At 34.4% G+C, this 20,851-nt stretch overlaps 1 protein-coding gene across 7 annotated transcripts in view; it reads left to right on the forward strand.

Moving 5' to 3' along the window:
- The window catches only part of LOC100889505 (calcium uptake protein 3, mitochondrial), a 29,588-nt gene that overhangs the window by 8,012 nt on the left and 725 nt on the right, over positions 1–20,851 (forward strand). For 2 of the 7 annotated variants that reach the window (XM_030980564.1, XM_030980560.1), the window contains exons 5-11: positions 12,154–12,236; positions 12,856–12,895; positions 13,809–13,946; positions 14,824–14,841; positions 17,700–17,808; positions 19,311–19,400; positions 20,135–20,202. In XM_030980564.1, the coding sequence (XP_030836424.1) occupies positions 12,154–12,236; positions 12,856–12,895; positions 13,809–13,946; positions 14,824–14,841; positions 17,700–17,808; positions 19,311–19,400; positions 20,135–20,202 (546 nt within the window). Of the gene's footprint in view, positions 1–5,300; positions 5,313–6,151; positions 6,173–9,373; positions 9,446–12,153; positions 12,237–12,855; positions 12,896–13,808; positions 13,947–14,823; positions 14,842–17,699; positions 17,809–19,310; positions 19,401–20,134; positions 20,203–20,851 lie in introns of all 7 variants that reach the window. The other 5 variants (XM_030980561.1, XM_030980558.1, XM_030980563.1 and 2 more) reach the window with 5 other exon arrangements.

The raw sequence follows: 20,851 nt of genomic DNA on the forward strand, positions 1-20,851 counted from the left end.
TCTGCATATGGGATTGTGCATGAATGTTAAGCATGCTGGTCGATGGTTTTGCATGTTGTAAATGTTTGATCAATTAATCTGTAGTTCAAAGGTACAGTATAGTTTTCGCAAAATGTAGAATAAACGGTATATTCTCAGCAGATTTTGTTAGTATTGTACACCACAAAAATACTGCGTGCTCCTACTTTCTCAGACCTTCCGATTATTTATTTTTCCTATGCTATGCTATGGATTACCTTTAGCTATAATTTAGGTTAATATTGTCTTTGCGGAACCCGAAGGGGATTAACTGTTTAATGTTAAATATATGACTTAATGTCCTTCTGGCTCCAAACAGATGATATGCTTATTTGATAAACTAGTATCTGACACTAGATTTTTACTTGTCTATTTCTCTTTGCTGGTCTCCTAAAACGTGATCTGTTTTGGGTCTTGTACAAAAGACAGATATCCTTAAAGTTGTATAAAGACTAGTACCCCCTAAGAAATCAACCCCCTTAACAATTAGCCCACCCCCCCCCCCCCCCCCTTGAAATTAGCCACTGGACAACTACTGTCTGTACAAGTAGTCCAATTCAGGAATTTATAGAGCGCCAACATCTAGTTGCCTAATCAAAGGCGCTGACGAGACCTGAATATGAAGACCATGTGGAAAAGAGTGGGTTATTATGTCTTTAGCTTGGATTTGGGGTCAAGTAGTTGTTAAAGATTCTTAAAGATTCCTATTTGAAAAGTAAATTTGAAACTGTGTTACTCCATGTTGTGATGAACTAATGAGTTTTTTAATGATGACTAAGCATAAAGGGCATCTTGATTTTCCTTTGTGAAAATATGGGCGATCACAAACCTTTGCACGACTTTGAAACTTTGCTTTTTTTATGAGAAACACACTGCTACACTGCTTCACTGCACAAGTTGATTTTACATTTGCAATTTATAATTAATAGCTAGTGACATAAAATAGAGTAGGTGAAAAATTTTAAATCTAGACCATTTCCACAACAAATATAATTACGTAAAACTCAATCTCGAAGTCTGTGCTGCTTTTGACGGTAGTACAGTGACTATGAACTAAAATACAATCAAGAAAAGTAAAAAAAAAAAAAAAAAAGAACAACAGTTTAACAGTTATGGATTAATTTTTAACAAACAAAATTGAACTGTAGTAATTCAAAAGTATGATGATAGTGAACTAAACTTTAGTCAAGAAAACTTACAGCTGTGAATTACAGTGTAACAATATTGAAGTAATCTGTAGTGTAGCATCATTGCAAATTTGACATTTTGTAGTGCAGAGAGTGGTCATACATCATTGCATGATTCAGTGCACATTTCTACTTGTAGTGCTTGATTTTGTGGTAAAAGTCATCAGCATTATTGAATGTGCTTTCATCAATAGCTTCATAACACTAACACTTGTTGAATAGTTGATTTTGTCTCTATTGTTTCACGTTTCTTAATAATTGTATTATTTGTTGTTGTAAATGTCAGTTGTCAGTCATCCAGTTGTCAAGCCCGAAATGCACTGTGCAATCTCACTGTGATCCAATTGCTGGAGAAATTACAATTATTTTTTTTAATAATGTTTTTATTTATATGCAAAATCTTCCTGATTGAGGTTCTTCTAGATATAAGAATAATTCAGATGAAGCTGTAATGTTATGTGGACCAAAGGTCAAATTGGCTTTGATTGAGGCACATTCTTCCATCTAATGTAGTTTGACGCCCCTATGACTCATAGATTCAAGTCTCCCCTTTTCTTCCAATTGTAAGGAACACAATACTCTGCAACAATATTGCTTATGGTATACTTATTCATGACCTTAAACCTCAGTCACACTGCCAAATTAACAGGTTCCAAACTAAGTCCAAAGCGACTGTTTCTCGGCCATCAGGTGGATGTAATGCTATATTTTGTCTGTTATCGGTCGTATCTCAGCCTTGTTTGTGTGAATGGGTAGTAATCAGGAAGAATTCACATTTTCAAATTGTCACATATGATAATATTACAATTTCATTCTAAATTGGATCACAGTCGAATCATATCGTGTGCAGTTAAGCTCCGTGCATCCTATGCTATAGCATAGCAATTAGCTAATCTCACTCTCTCTCTCAGACAGCATCATGTTTTTAAACAGTACCGCCACACAATCCTTGTTTCTGTGCTGGGGCATCCATGCCTGACATAGCATCAACTGATTTATAGATGTTGTGATGTGGTATTGCTTGAAAACCATGTAATGCCTCTGTAAATCCTAGATAATAGTATTAGTTATAGTTGCATGTTGAATGTAAATCATCCGTCTCATTGTATAGTTTAGCATTGTGTTTTTGTGATTTTCATGACATCCTATAGTGACAGTTTTTGTGACAGCTGTGAACACCTTTATCACATCCATTTTGTTTAACCTTTCTATCGTTATTAGTTTGTCATCCATATACTTTCTCTCAATTTTTTAAAGTATATACTCATAGCCAGATTTAGAGGGTTAGCTGAAAAACATGACATTTTTAAACTCAGGGAACTTTTGTAACTCAGTTTTAGTGGAAATACAATAAAATAAATACAACTAACTGTACATCGTTGTACACATGGTTTAAAAGTATATTAATAAAACATTATTAAATGATTTCTATGGCTTACATCATTAAGGCTGCACTTTTTTCATAGAAATCATTACAAGCTTCAGACTTTTGCCTTTTCCACAAATTGTAGCAGGACGTACTGCAATCTGCAAGTGTTTCCTGCTGTTTTCCTGTAATTTTAGATAATTTAGAGTCATTGATTGAAATGATTTTAAGTATTCTTGGAGCAAAGTTAAGTTTAGACTCCAGGTCTGAGCTGTTCTTAAATAACACTTTCGTTGAGTAAATTTCTCAGTGTACTATAGGATAAGACTGAATTTGCTCTGGATAACTTGTTGGAAAGAGATTTCCCCCAATGGACCTAATGGTAGATTGGATAATTGGGGTTAAGTGTGCATCAAAATCAACAATACCTTGTGTTCAGCTAAGATTTAAATGAATGAAGTATATTGTTTGGATGATAGTGCTGTCCAGTAAAAAAAAGGCAAGACAAGAGGGAAAAAAGAGGGGAGTAAGAGGAGGAGGAGAAGAAGGAGAAGAAGGAGAGGAAGATGAGGAGGAGAAGAAGATGAAGAAGATGAAGAAGAAAGAAGAAAAAAGAGAAGTAGTGCAAAATATTTCAAAACAAAGAAGAGTGTTTATAAGCTTAATATATAATTATAGCAATGATGATAATAATAAGAATAATATTAATGATAGTTTAGTATTGAAATCTACTAAGAAGTACTTTTGCATTACTTGCAATGTAAGTAACCTATTTTTACTAAGAAGTGCTCTTTGATAAAAAATAAATCGTTGGGGTTAAAACAAACTTGTGAGAATAAACTAAAAAGTTTTGACCGTCAGGGGGCGATATTCATCTTGAAATAACAGTTCCCTTTGAGTTAATTAGCCTGACCCAAGTGACTTGTATCCACTTATATTCGGTTTCAAAATCATTAGCTTATCAGTTTGCGTTTTCATTCCATTTGCTCCATTCGTCGTTCTTGTAATAACATCACTATTGTTTCTTACTTTCAATTTTTATTTCAAATGTGTGTTCCATTCTATATACTCATCATATTGTCATCGTGATTTTATATAATGGAGTGTCTTATAAATCAATGTTTATAATTTGTTAACTATCTTATTCTTTAGTTGATGTTATCTTATTATTTTATTTATATCGCTCCTATGATTTCATTGATTCATTCAGTGTTTATTATTAAGAAATCAAACCAATGTCTTGTTGTACCTCTAAATAGACAGGCTACATATAACTATACTAGTTCAATATTTTTTAATTTTAACTATTGAGATTGTGATCATAGTATCTCATTCATTGCATCATTACATGCACTCTTAAAATGTCATCGAGTTTCATTTTGTTTTGATATTTGTCTACCAAATTCACTCCGAACTAATTCAAAGCATGTATTCATTCCAAAAATCATTTTTCTTGAAAACCATAAACTGAGTTTTATCACATCATGAATGATAAGATGTGGTCATAGGATTGTGTGTGTGATACATCATACAGAGCCCGGATCAGTGATTACATTGTAAGTCATTCATTCTTTAATCATACACTTTGATGCATCTATGCTTCTTGGAATGCTTGTCATGCAGCAGCTCGTATTTAAGGTAAAAGCAGCGGTAATAACGATACCAATAATAATAATATTGGCTTCTCATATGGCAAACATATCCACCATGTAGAATTCTCCAGGCACTGTGATTTTACCCCTGCTTTACAAAGTTATCAATAATGGCGCGCACAGCATTCAAGAAATTCCTTTTTAGTAGATGCATGCACTACACCTGAAAAGAGAGTGGCAAAAATCAGATTAATGTCTAACCATGGACATTGCTTTTATGCTGGGGTTTGAACCCATGATCTTCCCATCTCCAAGCAAGTGTTGAAACCACTTGACCCTTCTACATTATGGACCATTTTGTCATTGGTTCCTTAAAATATCATTGAAATGGGGGAGCTATTATTTCAAAAATTCTACTGCTGATTTGCTTGCTAAACCATTCTACTTGTGTCTGTTATGGGAGATACCCCATCTATTTTCACCCTAAAACGCAGTAGTATCTTGGTGCCTTTATTGCCTCCTTTATTAGCATCTGTATTAAAGATGTGTATGTAAGCATATGGGCAATGTCGGACAAACCTTTGGCAAGCTGAAGCATAAGACACTTCAAGCCCTTATCTCAACAAATACATGAAAGTGCAATCAAATATGAACTGCTGTAGGACGGGTTTTACAAGAATTATAAGATATAAGATGTCTATAAATGTAAAGAATAATAACAAACTGGAAAATGATGAAAATGCATTTTTCCAAAAGGAATGCATACATAGTTATGCAACATCAAAAAAAGTGATAAATGTCTGTTTCTATAAAGCATATGTGTTTCATAGAATCAGAGCAATTTAAATTTGGATATACATCTACCCTCTATCCCTAGATATGTATCTATTGTATTGAGGTTCTTACAATGAACTTTGGATATTTACAGCTTTGTCAAAAAACAGATCTACTTTGCCGAATGTAATATCACTTTTATTTGTCAAATACTATTTTCATGACTACGTTGCAACCTTTATTATTACTGACATTTCATGGTTAGTAACAACTGTATGATCTTTGTTAAATGTTTTTCAGTCAAACATGCATGTTTTTTTTTCTTTATCTTAATTTTTTAAACACCTAATCTATCACGATTAGAATGTATCTCATGTGAGTATATGTGACAATATATATATTGTCTAATATATGGTTTTGAAGGTCTGATCTAAACATTATATTGAAACATATAGGACAATAACCCTAACCCTAACTCACTTTTAAAAGTGAAAAATATCCTCTTACTAAAATAAGGTTTCTTAGTTCTATCTATATGGTCATTAACTATATTCTAAGACAAGAAGAGAAATTGTACTTATTAACATTTTGTCCACTGATGATAAACAGTGGTTTAACTATATTTATCTTATATTCTTTCTGCAAAGATCTTTTCACGGGGATGACATTGTAAATGTTTTTATTGCGCATGCTTTACAGCAATGTATTTTCAAGGCTTTATGAAAGAATATCAGATATACCGGTACTTGTTTTTAGATTTTACGTTATCGTTAAATGGCAGAGATAGAAATTGTTACATTTGCAATGAGATAGAGCAATGTGATTGCAAATGGGCTTTCAGTCACATACTGTAGGTTATCTGTGATATCAAGAAGTTGGATTTGTTGGTATTTACTGCAATTCAATTTACAAAGCTGTACCCCATGATTAAATTGGTAACATATAAAGTCGAAATATTTTTTTCATTATTGAAATGCTTCAGAAGTCATTGTCGCATTCATAAACAACAAATCTTTACCATAAAATACAGATTCACATTGATTTCTGAGCAGCATTTCATTTCCGAGCAGCATTTCATTACCAGAAATATGTTGCAAGCTTTCATTTCTTTCTTGTGATTAAGCTATGCATTTGTTGAAGTAAGATCTACCTTTTTCCTGAAAGAGCAATAAATCCATTTTTTCTGTCATCCTTTTTTTTTTGTTGAACATTAGCTGTCAATATGCCTGAATTATGTGAGTTACATATGAGTGGTATAGATTACATCATCAGTGTCATATTACATCACAAAGAGTGTCATCAGAGCAAGGATGTCAACAGGCGGGAACAGGGGAACACGCCCAACCCCCCCCCCCCCCCAACTCTTTTATTTTACCTTTTTTCACTCTACAGTGCATTAAAATGCCTATTTAAAAAAAATCCTACACATAAAAAAAATTGACAGCAGGAGTGGGGGCTCTCTTTCCACACCCTACCCCCTTTACTCTCTCCCCCCAAAATACCCACCCCACCCTTACTCTCTTTTTTGAGAACCTGTTGACGCCCTTGCATCTAAGTAAGCCCCAAGTTTTGTCCTTACATCGTTCCATTTCACGACCCGTCACCGTAGTTCTATATCTCCCCTGACATTGCTGTGGAACAAGTCTATTTAAATGTGTGAATATTTTTGTGTGTTAGTCAGAAGAGGTGAAGGGTGTTTCCATACTTATACCTAAGGTATTTCTCTTGTTCTCACTATTTATTGATACAGTCAAAATTCTTTTATGTCATAAAATTCAAAAATCAAAACTACAAACCAAGTACAGTATCACATACCCTGATTGAAATAATCATGTGATACAGGATAATGTTCAATCTTGTGAAGTTTTCCACAGGCTAAAAATATTTGTGTACTTTTTATTTTTTTAAATAGATTTCTTGAATATTGTGTATCGAAAAGGAGTTCTTTTCACAACATTTGATGCAATAATTTTTTTTTTTTTTGGGGGGGGGGGAGGGGGTGTGGAATTTTTGTGTTAAAAATGTATTTAAACTCAGTAGTTTGTTTATAAAGTTAATTCGTTCAATCAGTATAAGTTGAGTTGTTTATAATATTAAATCTTATCTTTTCCTTTCCATATATATATTGATGTATATCATTTAATATTTCCCCTCACATCTGGTCTAAACAGTATTTTGGCTGTGTTGGTTCACGATTCTGTTTATAGGATGAATTAACAACATTTGTGTTTGTGTGTTCTGACAATAAATCAGTGTTTTTCCTAACAAATACTAAATTCATTTTAAGTGACTAACTAATAGGAGTGAGATGCAAATGAGTTGCTTATTATTATGCTAATTACTAATTCAAACCATTCACTTGTTAATCATTGTGTCCACTCAACTGATGTACCTGTACCTGCATTCCATATACATCACCTGATTCTTGCAGATATCACATGACCACCTCTGTTTAAATTTGCATATGTCACATGACCTCTGTCACCTGATTTTGTTACACCTGTCACATTTTGATACCTTAAACACTATATGCACTTGTGCATGCATTCCTCTGTTTTAACCCTTTATCACGATAAGGTATTAGCTTGCTTTGAAGATATGGATTGATATTAAAACTTTTAACCACAATATTTGCATTTTGCATCATGACTGTGCACACCCCTCCCTCCTCACTTTAATGATTTTGTAGTTTTCATGAGATGTTTACCGCCTTTGTTGATAGTTTTTGTTCTTAATTGTTCTTAATTGTTCCATATGATATTGATAATGTAGGATAACTCATATTGTTTAGATCATAAACTTATGTTCCCAGTCTTGAATAGAACATGTTCAGCTAAGTGAAAGAAAAAGTTAAGTTAAATTAGTCCCATTAAGAGTATGAAGATTGCTGTAATCACACTCTCGCCTCCACACGACATTCATTCAAACTATGCACTGCAAAAGGTGCACAATAAGAGATCTATGTAAGATGTAGACTTAGTATAGCTTAAAAGACCTTTTTAATGTTATTTTAAATCAAGATGCTAGGAAATCTGCAACCTTACAAATAGGTGGGGTAGAACTGATGGATATGGGTTCCCATAGCCATTTCATTTTTGTAGTCGGGACTATGAAACCTGGACATAAATGCCTCTTAAAAGAAAACTTCATCTTGCCTTGGCCCAAACCTAAATTGGTCTAGATTATGACACAAAAGCATCAATTCTTTTCATAGAAGTACATGTAAATGCTTTTTTATTTGATAAGTGAGTAATAAATGGAAATGTAACATTATAGTTTAATATCATTATTGGCCATGACAAAATTGGAAAGTCGTTTGTTAGTCCACCACCATTCTTCAGGGTCATATCAAATGGTGTGACTCACCTTTTTTTGCCCAGATGGATGTATCTTTTAAAAAATTTAATTAAATTTGTTCGCTTGAGTGTGAATTTTAAAAGTGATACAAGGTTTTGAAGAAAAGTTTTAAAAACTTGATTTTGTGGACTTTGAAAGACAAAAGATAGATTTGAACAAAAAATAATGGGAGAAATCTTAACGAATCAAATTTCAAGTGAGAATGAAATTATGAAACTAATTTCCAATGCAGTAACATAAGTAGTTATTTGATCTTATCGACAAATAAAAGTTGTGTGTTGTTTCGGAATAAATCATACTGTTTACAGCACATTGCATGAGTAATACCCTACCCTACACTTACGAATAAGAGGCATCTTGTGTGCATCGTGTGCATTGTGTGCATGCGCTATTGACTTGATTGCTCCTGGCATGCATCACCTTTAATGCATTTATTGCTGGTATTGTTTGTAAGAGTTGAGAACTCTGGATGAAATTCTGAAAGAAGTGCTTTAAATGAGCTCATCAACTGTATTTTATCTCTTTTTCTAGTGTTTCTTTTCTTTCTTTCTATCTTTCTCTCCCCTCTCCCTCTCTTCCTCATTCCCCCATTTCCCTCCTTCTATTTGTCCCATTCACTCACTTCTAAGCTCTGTCTCTTTGCGCCATCACTTTCTCTCCTTTCTTTATCCTTCATTCACCTTAGCTCTTTCTTCTATCTGTCTCTCTGTCTCTCTCTGACTCTCTCTCTGTCTCTCTCTCCGACTCTCTCTCTCTCTCCGACTCTCTCTCTCTCTCTCTCTCTCTCCCCCTCCCTCCCTCTCTCTCTCTGTCCCTCCCTCCCTCCCTCCCTCCCTCCCTCCCTCCCTCAATCTCGATCACCCCTTCTCTTTCCTTTGTCTTTCCTTTGTTTTCTTTCTGCAATCCTCCTTCAACACATACTTTCTACCATTTTCTCTGACTTTCTATTCTTTCACCTTCCTTCATCTATTCTATCATATCTTTCTCTCGATGTTCATCAAAAAGATTATATTTGCAGTGTATTTTCCGTTGCTGTCTGCATCTTTATTCCTGCATTTCCGTTTCCCCCATTATACCAGCCTGCCAGCTGTGATTTCAAACCGGGTGAAGTGCCGTTGACTGATTACATGAATTCGACTGTGTGGGACCAAGTACTATAATCTTTTTCGCATATTTCAACCCAGCATGCCTTTAGATGAAAGTGAAACCAGCCCCCCCCCCCTCCCCCTCCCAATTTTGCATATTTCCTCACCATAGTTACACCTACCTTCCCCCATTACTGTAATCTCTTTTTGTTGCAATTTACAACCCAGTCTGCCGTTAGAAGAGACCAATCCCCTCCCCCTTCCCCCATTTAGCTTTACCCCCCCCCTCCCCCTTTCCACCCTGTTTTAATAGTTTATTACATAATTTCTTTTAATTAAAAAAACACCTATTATTATATACGATGAAACAAAGTTAATTAGCAATGCATTTAATTCATCAGCCTCTCTCATAATTGCTTCAATTCCCTTCAAATTCATATTGTATTTTTTTTTTATAGATAATAGGTGTTTCTGTAGCTTTGTTTAAGCTGAAATTTATAGTATCATTCAGTCATTTCAAATCCACATATTTAGATCTGAAATTAACCTTTTGCAAAGTAAATTTTTTGTTAAGATGCCATATTTTCAAACCTAGTATTGGTAATTTTTTGTAAAAAAGCTATGAATACTTTTCATCTATTATTGTTTTCAGCCATTTCAACTGTTCGATCTATATTTTGTGTATTTTGTTGTGTAAGAAATTTTGGATACATAGTGTATTTATTGAATGTACAAGAAATAGATATATGTTTTTATAGTTCACTATGTATGATGTATTTCAAATATTTTAAGTAAAAGGTACTCAAACTGATAAACATTTATAGATTGGGAAGAGGGTGAACAGATAAAAGAGAAAGAAGAATGATAATGATTTGTACATGATTCTTTACTAATTGTGTTTCTAAATTGACAATACGATAGCACTAAGATGAAAACACAGAGAGCTAAAAAGGTGTGAAGTACTAATAATGACTTTCAGAATGTCAGCAGATGACATTTCAAATGCCTTTCTCTATTTCTAACCTTAAAACATGCTTGGTAATGTATATGAAATTTGTAAGCTATTTTTTGCTTGCTCAACAACTTTAAATAGGATAGGACAAACCCACCTTCTCACTTGCACAGTGCAAGCGAATAGCGATATCCAAGTATTTACCCTAGTGGGAAAGTAGCATAATAAGTTTTTTTTTAATGAGACAAGTGATTTGCCATTTATGCAAGTGATGTGAAGATTAGGTTGCCCAGACATACTGTTTCACATTAGGAAGCAAACGCACTGTTTCTACTTCCTAGCCAATGCTCTTGCTCGGAAGACATCATTTTCATCCTCAAAACTTGTTAAGACGCATTGTATTCACTAGCAGTTTTATACCTGATATAATATTTCCTTCTCTTACTTCGCTCCCTCTATTGAAAAGCTTTCTTCGTCCTTGTCACCAAATTTCAAGCTACTTCCATTAACTTTTCAATATTTCATAGTAAGAGTTCTCTTGTGGGATATAGCCCTTATGATTCAATAATACCATCATAATCCTTCCTTGGATGAAATGATATGTTGTTTGAAATCTAATTGTATTCTCTGGCTTAAACAGAAATATATGAGATCTCTAACAAATGAAATTATGGTTGATGTGTAATACGCTAGTCATATTATCCAGTAAATTGGTGCTAGAGTACAATCGCACATTGCTTTCCAAACGAGGAATTGACGTGATTTTTGCTTTATAACCAAGTGACATTAAAAGGCCTTTTGGCTGTGGTGTGAATATTTTCTACAGTAAGGGTTTTAACACGGTTTACAAGGGCAAGCACGCTGATATTTGTTTGAAGTTTTGCTCATTTATTGTAGCTAATATATTCTCAAACTAAATATGGTACTGTATCGTTTTTGTGCAAAATAGTAAATGGTTGTGTTCACTTTATGCTTCAGCACTAATTTGAAAGTTTAAAAATCAGCATTTTAAACATAATTATTAAAAAAATTATTAGATACACATATATATACATATCTTATTATACAATATATTGCTCTCTGCACAAGTTTTATGAATGTCCCTCTGACTTAACTGACAGAAATGTATTATAGGATGAGCCCTGTTGCATAAAAATAGCATTGAATAATTATCATGTTGTATGTATGTTCATGAATAAAGATGAATAAACAAAGTCTCATAAAAGCACAACGTTTTATTTACAGCTTTGATAATTTTAACGACCATGCAACAGGACTTTTGTACCCAAAAATAATCCATTCAATTTGACTACTCAAATGAATGTATGATACATTTGGTTTATTGCCTATAGTCGTGAAAATCACAATTGCATTTTAGTGAGGAAAACAAGAACATCAACAAATAAGATTCACAAGAATTAGGAAATAGATATCAATAGTCCTATGATAAAAGAGTAGGCCTACTACCACTATGGATTGAGGAATGCTAAAGTAAAGTTTGTGTACAGAGCAGTATGATAAAACACATTAAGTTTTTAATTATGATATTTACTTCTACATGTATTTCAGAGGGGAAAGGGAAACTATGGGGAAACAACATGTATGAACAACATAGTAATGAGTGAATAACAGAGTCAGAATTCTAACATATAAAGGTGAAAGATATAATTAATGACTTTTGCTGCACAGTATTGTATCAATTGTAAAGTCTGTAACGATTATAGGAATGCATTGTGATTCTTGCTGGATATCAGTTTCAAAGTCTGATATTTAATATCGTTGTTTGTTCTTCTATAAAAAAAAAAACTCCTATTTTAAACAGCTGAAGATCAACGAAACAACCCTTCTTCGATATTTCTTTGGACCAAAAGGAACAGACACGCTGGACTACAAGACATTTGCAATGTAAGAAGAAACATTTATCAGTAAAAAATAACTATCTGTACAATCCTTAGAATCCTTCAGTTATTCTGATGAAACTACTGTGTTAAAAAAACTCCATGAAGTATGATTTACAAAGAATTACTGATTTCTTCATAATGTTTTTCAGTTCTTTTTTATGAAGGTAGACAGAGAGGCAAATTAGGTACAATCACACCTTCTTTAACGACCACCTGTATAGAACGACCACACTGTCGTAAAGACCACATTTTTTTGTTTCCCTTGAAAACAGTTTCCTATCGAAACCTGTACTAAATGAACCTGCACCTAAAGTCCACCTGCCTGTAAAGACCACTGTTCACGTCTCCCTTTAACAGTTTGTATAATATATACAGGTTTCATTTTGTCATAAACCTATTCAGTATAGCTTATGAACTATTATCTCTCTCATACAGTACATAGTGAATTGCTTCAATGACGATGTTTATCATTTATTAAATACGCATAAAATGTCACCAACTTTTATGTACATGTATATATGATATGATTGGTCATGTCTATCAACAATCATGTATTTTGTACATTTTTTAGCATCATTTCCAATGATTCATCACATATTTGTATTTTGTCTTTCCATCTCTAGGTTTATGGACAATCTGCAGACGGAGGTGCTTGAACTGGAAATATCCTTTCATGGCTTAATTGCATACCTGTAAAAAAAAAATTACTTTCTTTCCTGTATTATAAAACCTTACTGGTTTAAAGCCCCACTGTACTGTAGCTACTTGCTCCCTCTATAGAGAAAACAATGCCTAAGCGGTGCCTGTTGGTTCCCCCATGATCCTCTTTTTCTTATTTTAATTGAGAGCTGAGTTGATGAGATAACCACCTGTCAGTGACCACACTGGGTGGTCTAATCCCTCCTGGCCAAACTAGTACAGACAGGCTTTAAATAACAACCAAAAGATATCTCTTTGGAACCAGAAGGGCATTAATTAATGTACTTTAACATAGAGCTGGCCCTTCTGGCTCTGAACAAACAACAAAAACCACTCTGTTTTCACCTGTGCTTGAAATGTTGTACCAGGACAACTCTTGGCCCTGCAAAAATTACACTTTAGGTCAGCTTCACTCAGGAGATTCTTGCTGGGACAGCTTCTCAAGACTGTCCCAGTTTAGTTGTCCTATCCTTTACAAGTTTTCTGGGTCTAACATTAAAGGGGGAGTCCATTTGGGGGCACATCTTTTTGGTGTACTGATGTATGCACAATTGTATTTAAGTGCAGGGAATAGGATGGTACTGCCCCCCAACATCCACCTGTGATCCAGGGAGGTTTTCTAGGAGTAGCCGTCCAAGAGGCAGTTGTCCAAGACTATCACATTAAAAGGTTCTTAGAGTACGTAATCATCAATATTAAACCTCCCTCCTCCACAACCCCCCCCCCCCCTTCCCTAGCCTTTCAGTTTTAAAGTAATAAATGGGGAATGTGCCTGAAGACAGTTGTCAATAAGGTTGTTCTCATCTGAGCATCTCCGCTTTGTATCACTTTGAATGTTGTGTTTTCCTTGACTATCCTCTCCTCCCCCCTCCCCCACTTCTATGAGTTCTCTCGAGGGATGCCCAGCATCGGTGAGGCCGAGTTTGCTAACATCCTCCTGCGCTACACACACCTGGAAGATGCAGAGTTGGAGGAGTACGTGCAGAGGGTCAGAGAGCGCATGCCAGAAGAAAAGGTACCAATCTTAAAGTACAGGTCCACTCCAAAAATAACTTACTTTCAATAGAAGCAGAAAAATCAGACAAACCAATCAAAAAAGTTTGAGCAACACCAGATAACTAATAAGAAAGTTATGAATTTTTGAAAAAGTATGTAAAACTAGAGAACGAGTTGGAGGAGTATGTGCAGAGGGTCTGAGAACGCATGCCAGAAGAAAAGGTACCAATCTTAAAGCCCCACTGTACTACTTGGAGCTGCTTGCGCCCTCTATATAGCAAACAATGCCTAATCGGTGACCACTGGTCCCCCATGATCCTCTATTTCTAATGTTAATTGAGAGCTGATTCGATGAGATACCATCTGTCAGTGACCTTCAGAGTGATCTAATCCCCCTAGCCAAACTAGTACAGACATCCTTTAAGATCTACTGTGAATGAGTGGAATGAATCTATTAACGATGCATCCATACTAAATGAAAAATGTGATTAAAAAGAAGAAAGAAAAGGAAGGGTAACAGTTTGGGTGGTAACTCACTGAGTCAGAATATACATAAATATGTAATGTAAGAATGATTGAAGAAAATAAAAAGGCTTCCTCTTTGGTTAAATCAGTGTAAAAATTATTCTTTTTTAACAAAAAATATTAAAACACATTTATGTAGAAAAAAAGGTAAATTCAGTAAGAAGTCTCCGTAACTCTTTATTTCAAAATACTTAAAACATTTTTTTACCTCTGACCTTTCTTTAAAAAAAATCATTGACAAAAAAAAAATGTATGAAAATGTTCTTCTTGATCAAGATTTTCCCCTTAAAATACTTAAATTACTTAAATTATGAATTTGGAAGAAAATCATACATCATTTTGATATTCTTTGATATCTTTTCCTACTAAAGATGAATTTCGGTGAAAGAGTAAGTACAATACTCTTCAAATCATCATCTTGTTGAGCCGGCTTAGAAGTGCAAAATAACAACCAAAGCTGCTGCTTCAAGATAACATTACTGGCCATATTTTTTTATTCTTGTATATAATTTTGCTTTATCACTATGAATTTGATGGGATAATGAAAATATGTATGCAACAAATTATATGGCAATTAACTTGAAGCTGTGCCCTTTTGATGCTGGCAGATGCTGACTAAATAATTCCAAACTGATAGAAATTGAGTAGTCATACAGATGTATGCTATACAAGCAAATACTTGTTGACATGGTTGTGGACTTGATACAATGGAAGTATAGTGTACCACAATACTAGACTTAATATAATAAATGCTTATGTTTCATGGCTTGCATTTCAGGGGAAATTGGTAGGCAGTTATTAGGGTGTAAATGGAGGAAGCTTTCTTGCAAGTTATCCTCTGAATTGCTTATTATGGTGATTATTGGTAAACTAATGCTTCTTTGACTAATGAAGAGCTACTGCTACATACAATTGTTTTTTTTTTGTATTCAAGAGACATTGTACGCTTAAATATTCAAAGAGCACTCAAAATGAATTCTTGCAGGCCTAAATTTTCCTTGTATGCTTTTCACTTGCTAACAAATTGAGTTTCCTGGATAATTTTTGGAATTATTGAATGTGTTTCAGTAATAAACATGTTATTTCTTTTGGTGAATAGTCCCCTTAAAAGTAGGTTTGGCCTACATAAATAAGAACAGGTGATATTTGGACGGGGGAGGGGGAGGGGGGGGGGGTCGTTATGCCAGTATTAAGTAGGTTGTAGAAAATGCGTGCTCACACCAGGGCTTCATTAGCCAAAAAGAGCAATTTGGGGGAAAAGTGGATAAATATTACAAGCACAATCCCTATTGGCATCGGCATCACTTGGCAAGAGAAAGCAGATTTAACAAACAATTGCTTAAACAGTTGAGCCTCCTGTCATGTATGACTGTATAAATGCAAGAAAGGTTTAGATAAAAGCTGCCTTACCTCCCGTTTAAAGATACAAATTATGTTGCTAGATATTCACCTGAAAAACATGACCTTATTTTAGGGGTTTTTGTGTAACCTGCGCTGTATTTTTTTGTTTCAATGTGAAGTTTGATTTTGTCTCCTATTTTCATTGCTTGAAACATACAAGGAAAGATACCATCTCTGATTATTTTTGGGGGGTAATACCATTCAGTGTTTACAGATGAACATTTTCCTTGCATGTTCCAATCAAATGTGTGCAATTTTAAAAGTCATGAATAATTCAGCAGGTTATGATCGATGGATGTCACTCAAATTTCTTTTGCAAAAAACAGTTGTATGCAGTTTTACATATTCATCACATATTATCAAATGAAATGTTTGCATTTTAAAATCATGAATACTGCAAAAGATCGATATTAATATTCATAGTTGTCACTGCCACATATGATTCTTATGATAAATGAAACTTGAAAAAGAGGCAAAGCCTAATAACATTTACTATCACATTGCACAAATTTTTGCTATTAATGTTCATTCATTTAACAAAAATTCTCTCCCCCAATCAGACCATTTATTCTGCGAAATTGCCACAGTTAACACACAGGGTGGAGGAGGTGTAGTACTGCACTTCACACATTTGTATCTTATATCACACAGATAAGTGGATATGCGAATGACCTTTGTTGAGCGCATTATTATTATCATTATTATTATTATTTATACGACCATTCAAGAAAAAAGCACAAAAGTACATAAAACCATGGCAATTCATTGTTTCTTTATCTGTTTTACTGACTGCTGGCTAAGAAAGCATGTATATACTTGTAAGTAAACAACCAGGGGACCGGACGGCTATAAGTCCTCTCCAAGGGAATTGATAATGAGGATCCATGCCTTACCGGAGCACATCGACATGGTTTTGAACCCGGGACCTCCAGGTTACGAGACCACTGCTCTACCACTGAGCCATCACGCTTCCCTTTTTTACTGCAGCCTATGTGAATGAGCCTTAATCCTAAAAGGGCCAGGCTATTTGAGGTCTTAGTACGGCAGGGGGGGGGGGGCATTATGGCCCCCCTTGAGATCTCGTCGTGAAATGGCCGATCTCCGCAAAAATTTGCACGCATGTCAAGTGAAGTGTATAGAATACTATGGTGATTTCAATTTTTTGAAAAATTCACTCATTTGCATATTTATGGTAATTTATGCAAATAAGGTCATACAAATCACATTTTTACCCATAAATCATATATTATTCATATTTAAGCATTCTTTTTCACTAAATATATTTATTAGACCATTTGAAATAATAATATGACAAAACATTTGGAAGTGCCAGCTTATTCCTTATGTTATCTCTTGTTTTGATAATTTCTTATGTATTTCATTGTTTTTGAACTTATGTATTTATTGTTTTTGTTGTTTTATTTCATTTCTAACTACAATTCAACTATTTTAACTCCCAAAACAACCACCTTTACTTTAAACAAGACCCAATAACCAATGTTTGATCTATTGACATTTCCTTATGTTTTGTACACAAATCACGAAAATGAGCGATTTTGGGGCTGACATACAAAGACAAAAGGTCACGTGACCTTTTAACTGTAGGTCCGATTTTCAAAAAAATTGTTTTAAAAGATGCGCAAGACTCGAAAGAAAAAAGTCAGTGAGCGACGGGGCGCCATCCATATGCGTTCCCGAACAATCAGAAAAATCGTGGAAGGGGGGGGGCGATAATGCCCCCCCCCCCCCCCCCGCCACGGCCTCATTAGGGCTTTTAAAAATGCGAGATCAGCGACTTTGTAAATTAATTTGTTCTTTTTCTTTTCCAATAATTCTTTGAATACAGGGTATCTCTTTTGAGAGCTTCACAGAATTCTTTCAGTTCATCAATCATCTGGATGATTTTGAGATTGTTCTGAGGATGTACACGTTCGCTGACCAACCCATCACTCAAGGTAACATGTGGGGGGTGTTTCCCCCCCCCCCCTCCCCCTAGTCTTTTCAGTTTTAGCGTAAAGGGGAAGGTCCAGGGGGGTGTTTCACAAAGATCCTAAGTCAAACTTAACTCTAAATTGGACTTCAAAATTATGGAGAGCCATTTGTAGACTTAAAATTAAATGTATTCAAAAGCAAAAATTCAGATATTTTAGACTTGTCATAAATTCCACATCAAGAACATGAAATCTCCCATGATAATAGAAAATATGAACGATTTGAATCAACATTTTATGCCTTTGAAAATAACTTTTACAAAATATTTCAAAAATGCTAACAGCTTTCCATAATTGTTAAGTCCAATTTAGAGATAATTTCAACTTAGGATCTTTGTGAAACACTCCCAGTTGTTATTTCTATATGAACAAATGTAGAAACATACAAAAAGTGATTTGAAAACATATTTATTTGATAGCACTGTGTGAAATCATGCTCACAATTATGAACCCAGTGCACCATTTTCACTCCTTCTGTATTCTTTTTTTTTAAAGTGCATAGAAACATGCAATTATGTCTATGTTTTTATACACTATACAACAACATTCAATTATTATTACTATTATTTTGTACTTTCAAGTTGTAGGAAATTCAAACCTTTAGTCACTTTGTTTGTAAAGCAGAATGTCAGAGAAAATGGATACTTGTTTATAAATTTTAAAAGTTTTTTTTTTTTCTTTAATGACATTTTAACTCCAACTGAGGTTTACACTTTCAGAAGTTGATAAGAACTGTTGTGAAGTCAATTATACAGTATGTATAGTCACTTCTTATCAAAATATTGCTTTTAAATTCTAATATTTGTTCACCTTTTTTAACGACAGAATTCAAACATTAGTAATTTGTTTGGGATATAGCAAATACTGATTGTTGACCACTTCCACCATTCTATGTTGCTTCATTAAGGTGATAATGTCACAAAATGTAAATGACTTTAAAGAGAAGGTTGAGTTCTGGGAAGAGGTAAAAAATAATTTGTGAGCGTTATAATTGTTATTATGCAAGGGTGGAAGAACATCAGATTAAACATGTTCCCTGAAAAGCATTGCTCTTCAAATGCCTTCATATTCTAAATATGACATGAAACATCGTAAAAATCCGGGTAGGATTTTTTCGCCATGTGTTCGTGTAGTCCTATATACATCATTCTCTGTACAGTGCTTGTAACTTTGCCAAGATTTTGCCAAATTTCTTATCATTTTGATGATTCCAGAACCTTGCAATACACACAAATACTTATATACTAGATGATCAACCTTATTTGATAGATTTCACACCGTTTCTTTCACAATGCAATCACATGACCAGAACTCAACTTTATCTTTAAGTAGCAAAAAGCATTTAGAAATGGACCTTTGGTAGTCAATAACGATGATGATTATGAATCTATAAAGTCAAATACGGTCATGAGGATCATGTATTTATGCTTGTAACTGAGACTTTCATATGCTTACTTCATTTTCAGACGAGTTCTGCAGAGCTGTGAATGTCACTACTGGTCAGAATCTTGATGAGCACATAGTGCATACAGTATTTCAGATCTTTGATAAAGACGGTAGGTACTAGTCCCACACTCGAGTTCCACATGTGTTGATAAGTTGACATGGTTTTCAGTCCAAGTTTTCTTTCCTTAGAGAGCAAGTCAATCAATTCAAAACTTATCTTAAGACACATTTATTCAAAATTGCTTTTGATGATTAAATTACTCTGTTCACATTGATGTATATTTTATATGTATTGTAATTTTTGTTTTTAATATGGAATTGTTTATCATTGTATTTTGTTTGTTATAGTGCTTAGAGACTTCGGTGGTGAGCGCTTTATAAGCACCGTTTATCTCTGTTTATCTCGATAATTAATTTTGCAAGGAGTGATAAAAGACAAATTTATGTTTGTATGCAATCCAATATGGAGCACGCTAGGTGTATATCTTACCAACGTATCATGTTTTAACACATAATGAGAGGAATTTCAGCTTGATCATGCTCCAATTTGGAATATATAGAAGCCCCCAAATGTTGTTCACCTTAAATCCATTGAATAACAATTTTTCATGGAAATTATTGAGAATGAAAACAAGGCGTAATTCAGATCATAAACAGTAATATTTCTGTGGGGTTTTATAAAGTATAATTTACTTCATTTGCTACTTAATCTAGCTGATAAGAAATTGATTTGCAACTTATTTTGAGATCTTAAGGAAATAAAACAAAAAACGTTAAGAATTGCTGGTCTTTGTGAACATTTGCTCAATCAACAAATTCTTATTTCTTACCCTTGCATATACAGGTGATGGCAAACTGAGCCAGAAGGAGTTCCTAGGAGTGATGAAGAATAGAATACATAGAGGGTTCAGAGTGAGTGGTGGTGGTAGTGGTAGTGGTAGCAGTGGTGATTGTGGTGGCGATTTTGATGGTAGTAGCAGTAGTCGTAGTGGTAGCAGTAGTGATTGTGGTAGGGGTAGTGATAGTTGTAGAGGTAATGGTATTAATAGTGGTAGCGGTATTGGTAGTTATTGTGGTAGTGATATTGTTAGTTGAAGAATTAGCACAAGTACTTGAAGCGATAATGGTAGTGGTAGTACCGTTAGTATTGGTTATCATAGTAGTTTAGCTCTATTGTTGGTAGTGATAGAGGTAGTGGTATTGATAGTGGTAAAAGTAACACAAGTAGTTGTAGAGGTAGTGTTTGTGAGTGGTATTAACAGAAGAGGCAAAAGTAGCAGTAGGAGTAGCCCCATAAATTCTAGTTCTTATAGTATTACTACTAGTTATAGTAGTAGCAGTAGTAGTATGTATACTCGTTTTCCCCAATAGACTGTAGTGTTATGAAAACCTTTAGGAAAACACAAAATTTGATTTCGATTTCCAATCATAAATATCTTGATAATCAGACAGGGGATTGGCTTGTAAAAGTCATTGGGTTCTTGACTGACCTAAAGGTTTATAAATGTTATTGCAGCATGAGCTGAATTCAGGAGTTTGTTTCAGAATCTGAGGCAATGTT

The sequence above is a fragment of the Strongylocentrotus purpuratus genome, unplaced genomic scaffold, assembly GCF_000002235.5.
Source record: "Strongylocentrotus purpuratus isolate Spur 01 unplaced genomic scaffold, Spur_5.0 spur5_scaffold_11, whole genome shotgun sequence".
Classification (NCBI taxonomy): domain Eukaryota; kingdom Metazoa; phylum Echinodermata; class Echinoidea; order Camarodonta; family Strongylocentrotidae; genus Strongylocentrotus; species Strongylocentrotus purpuratus.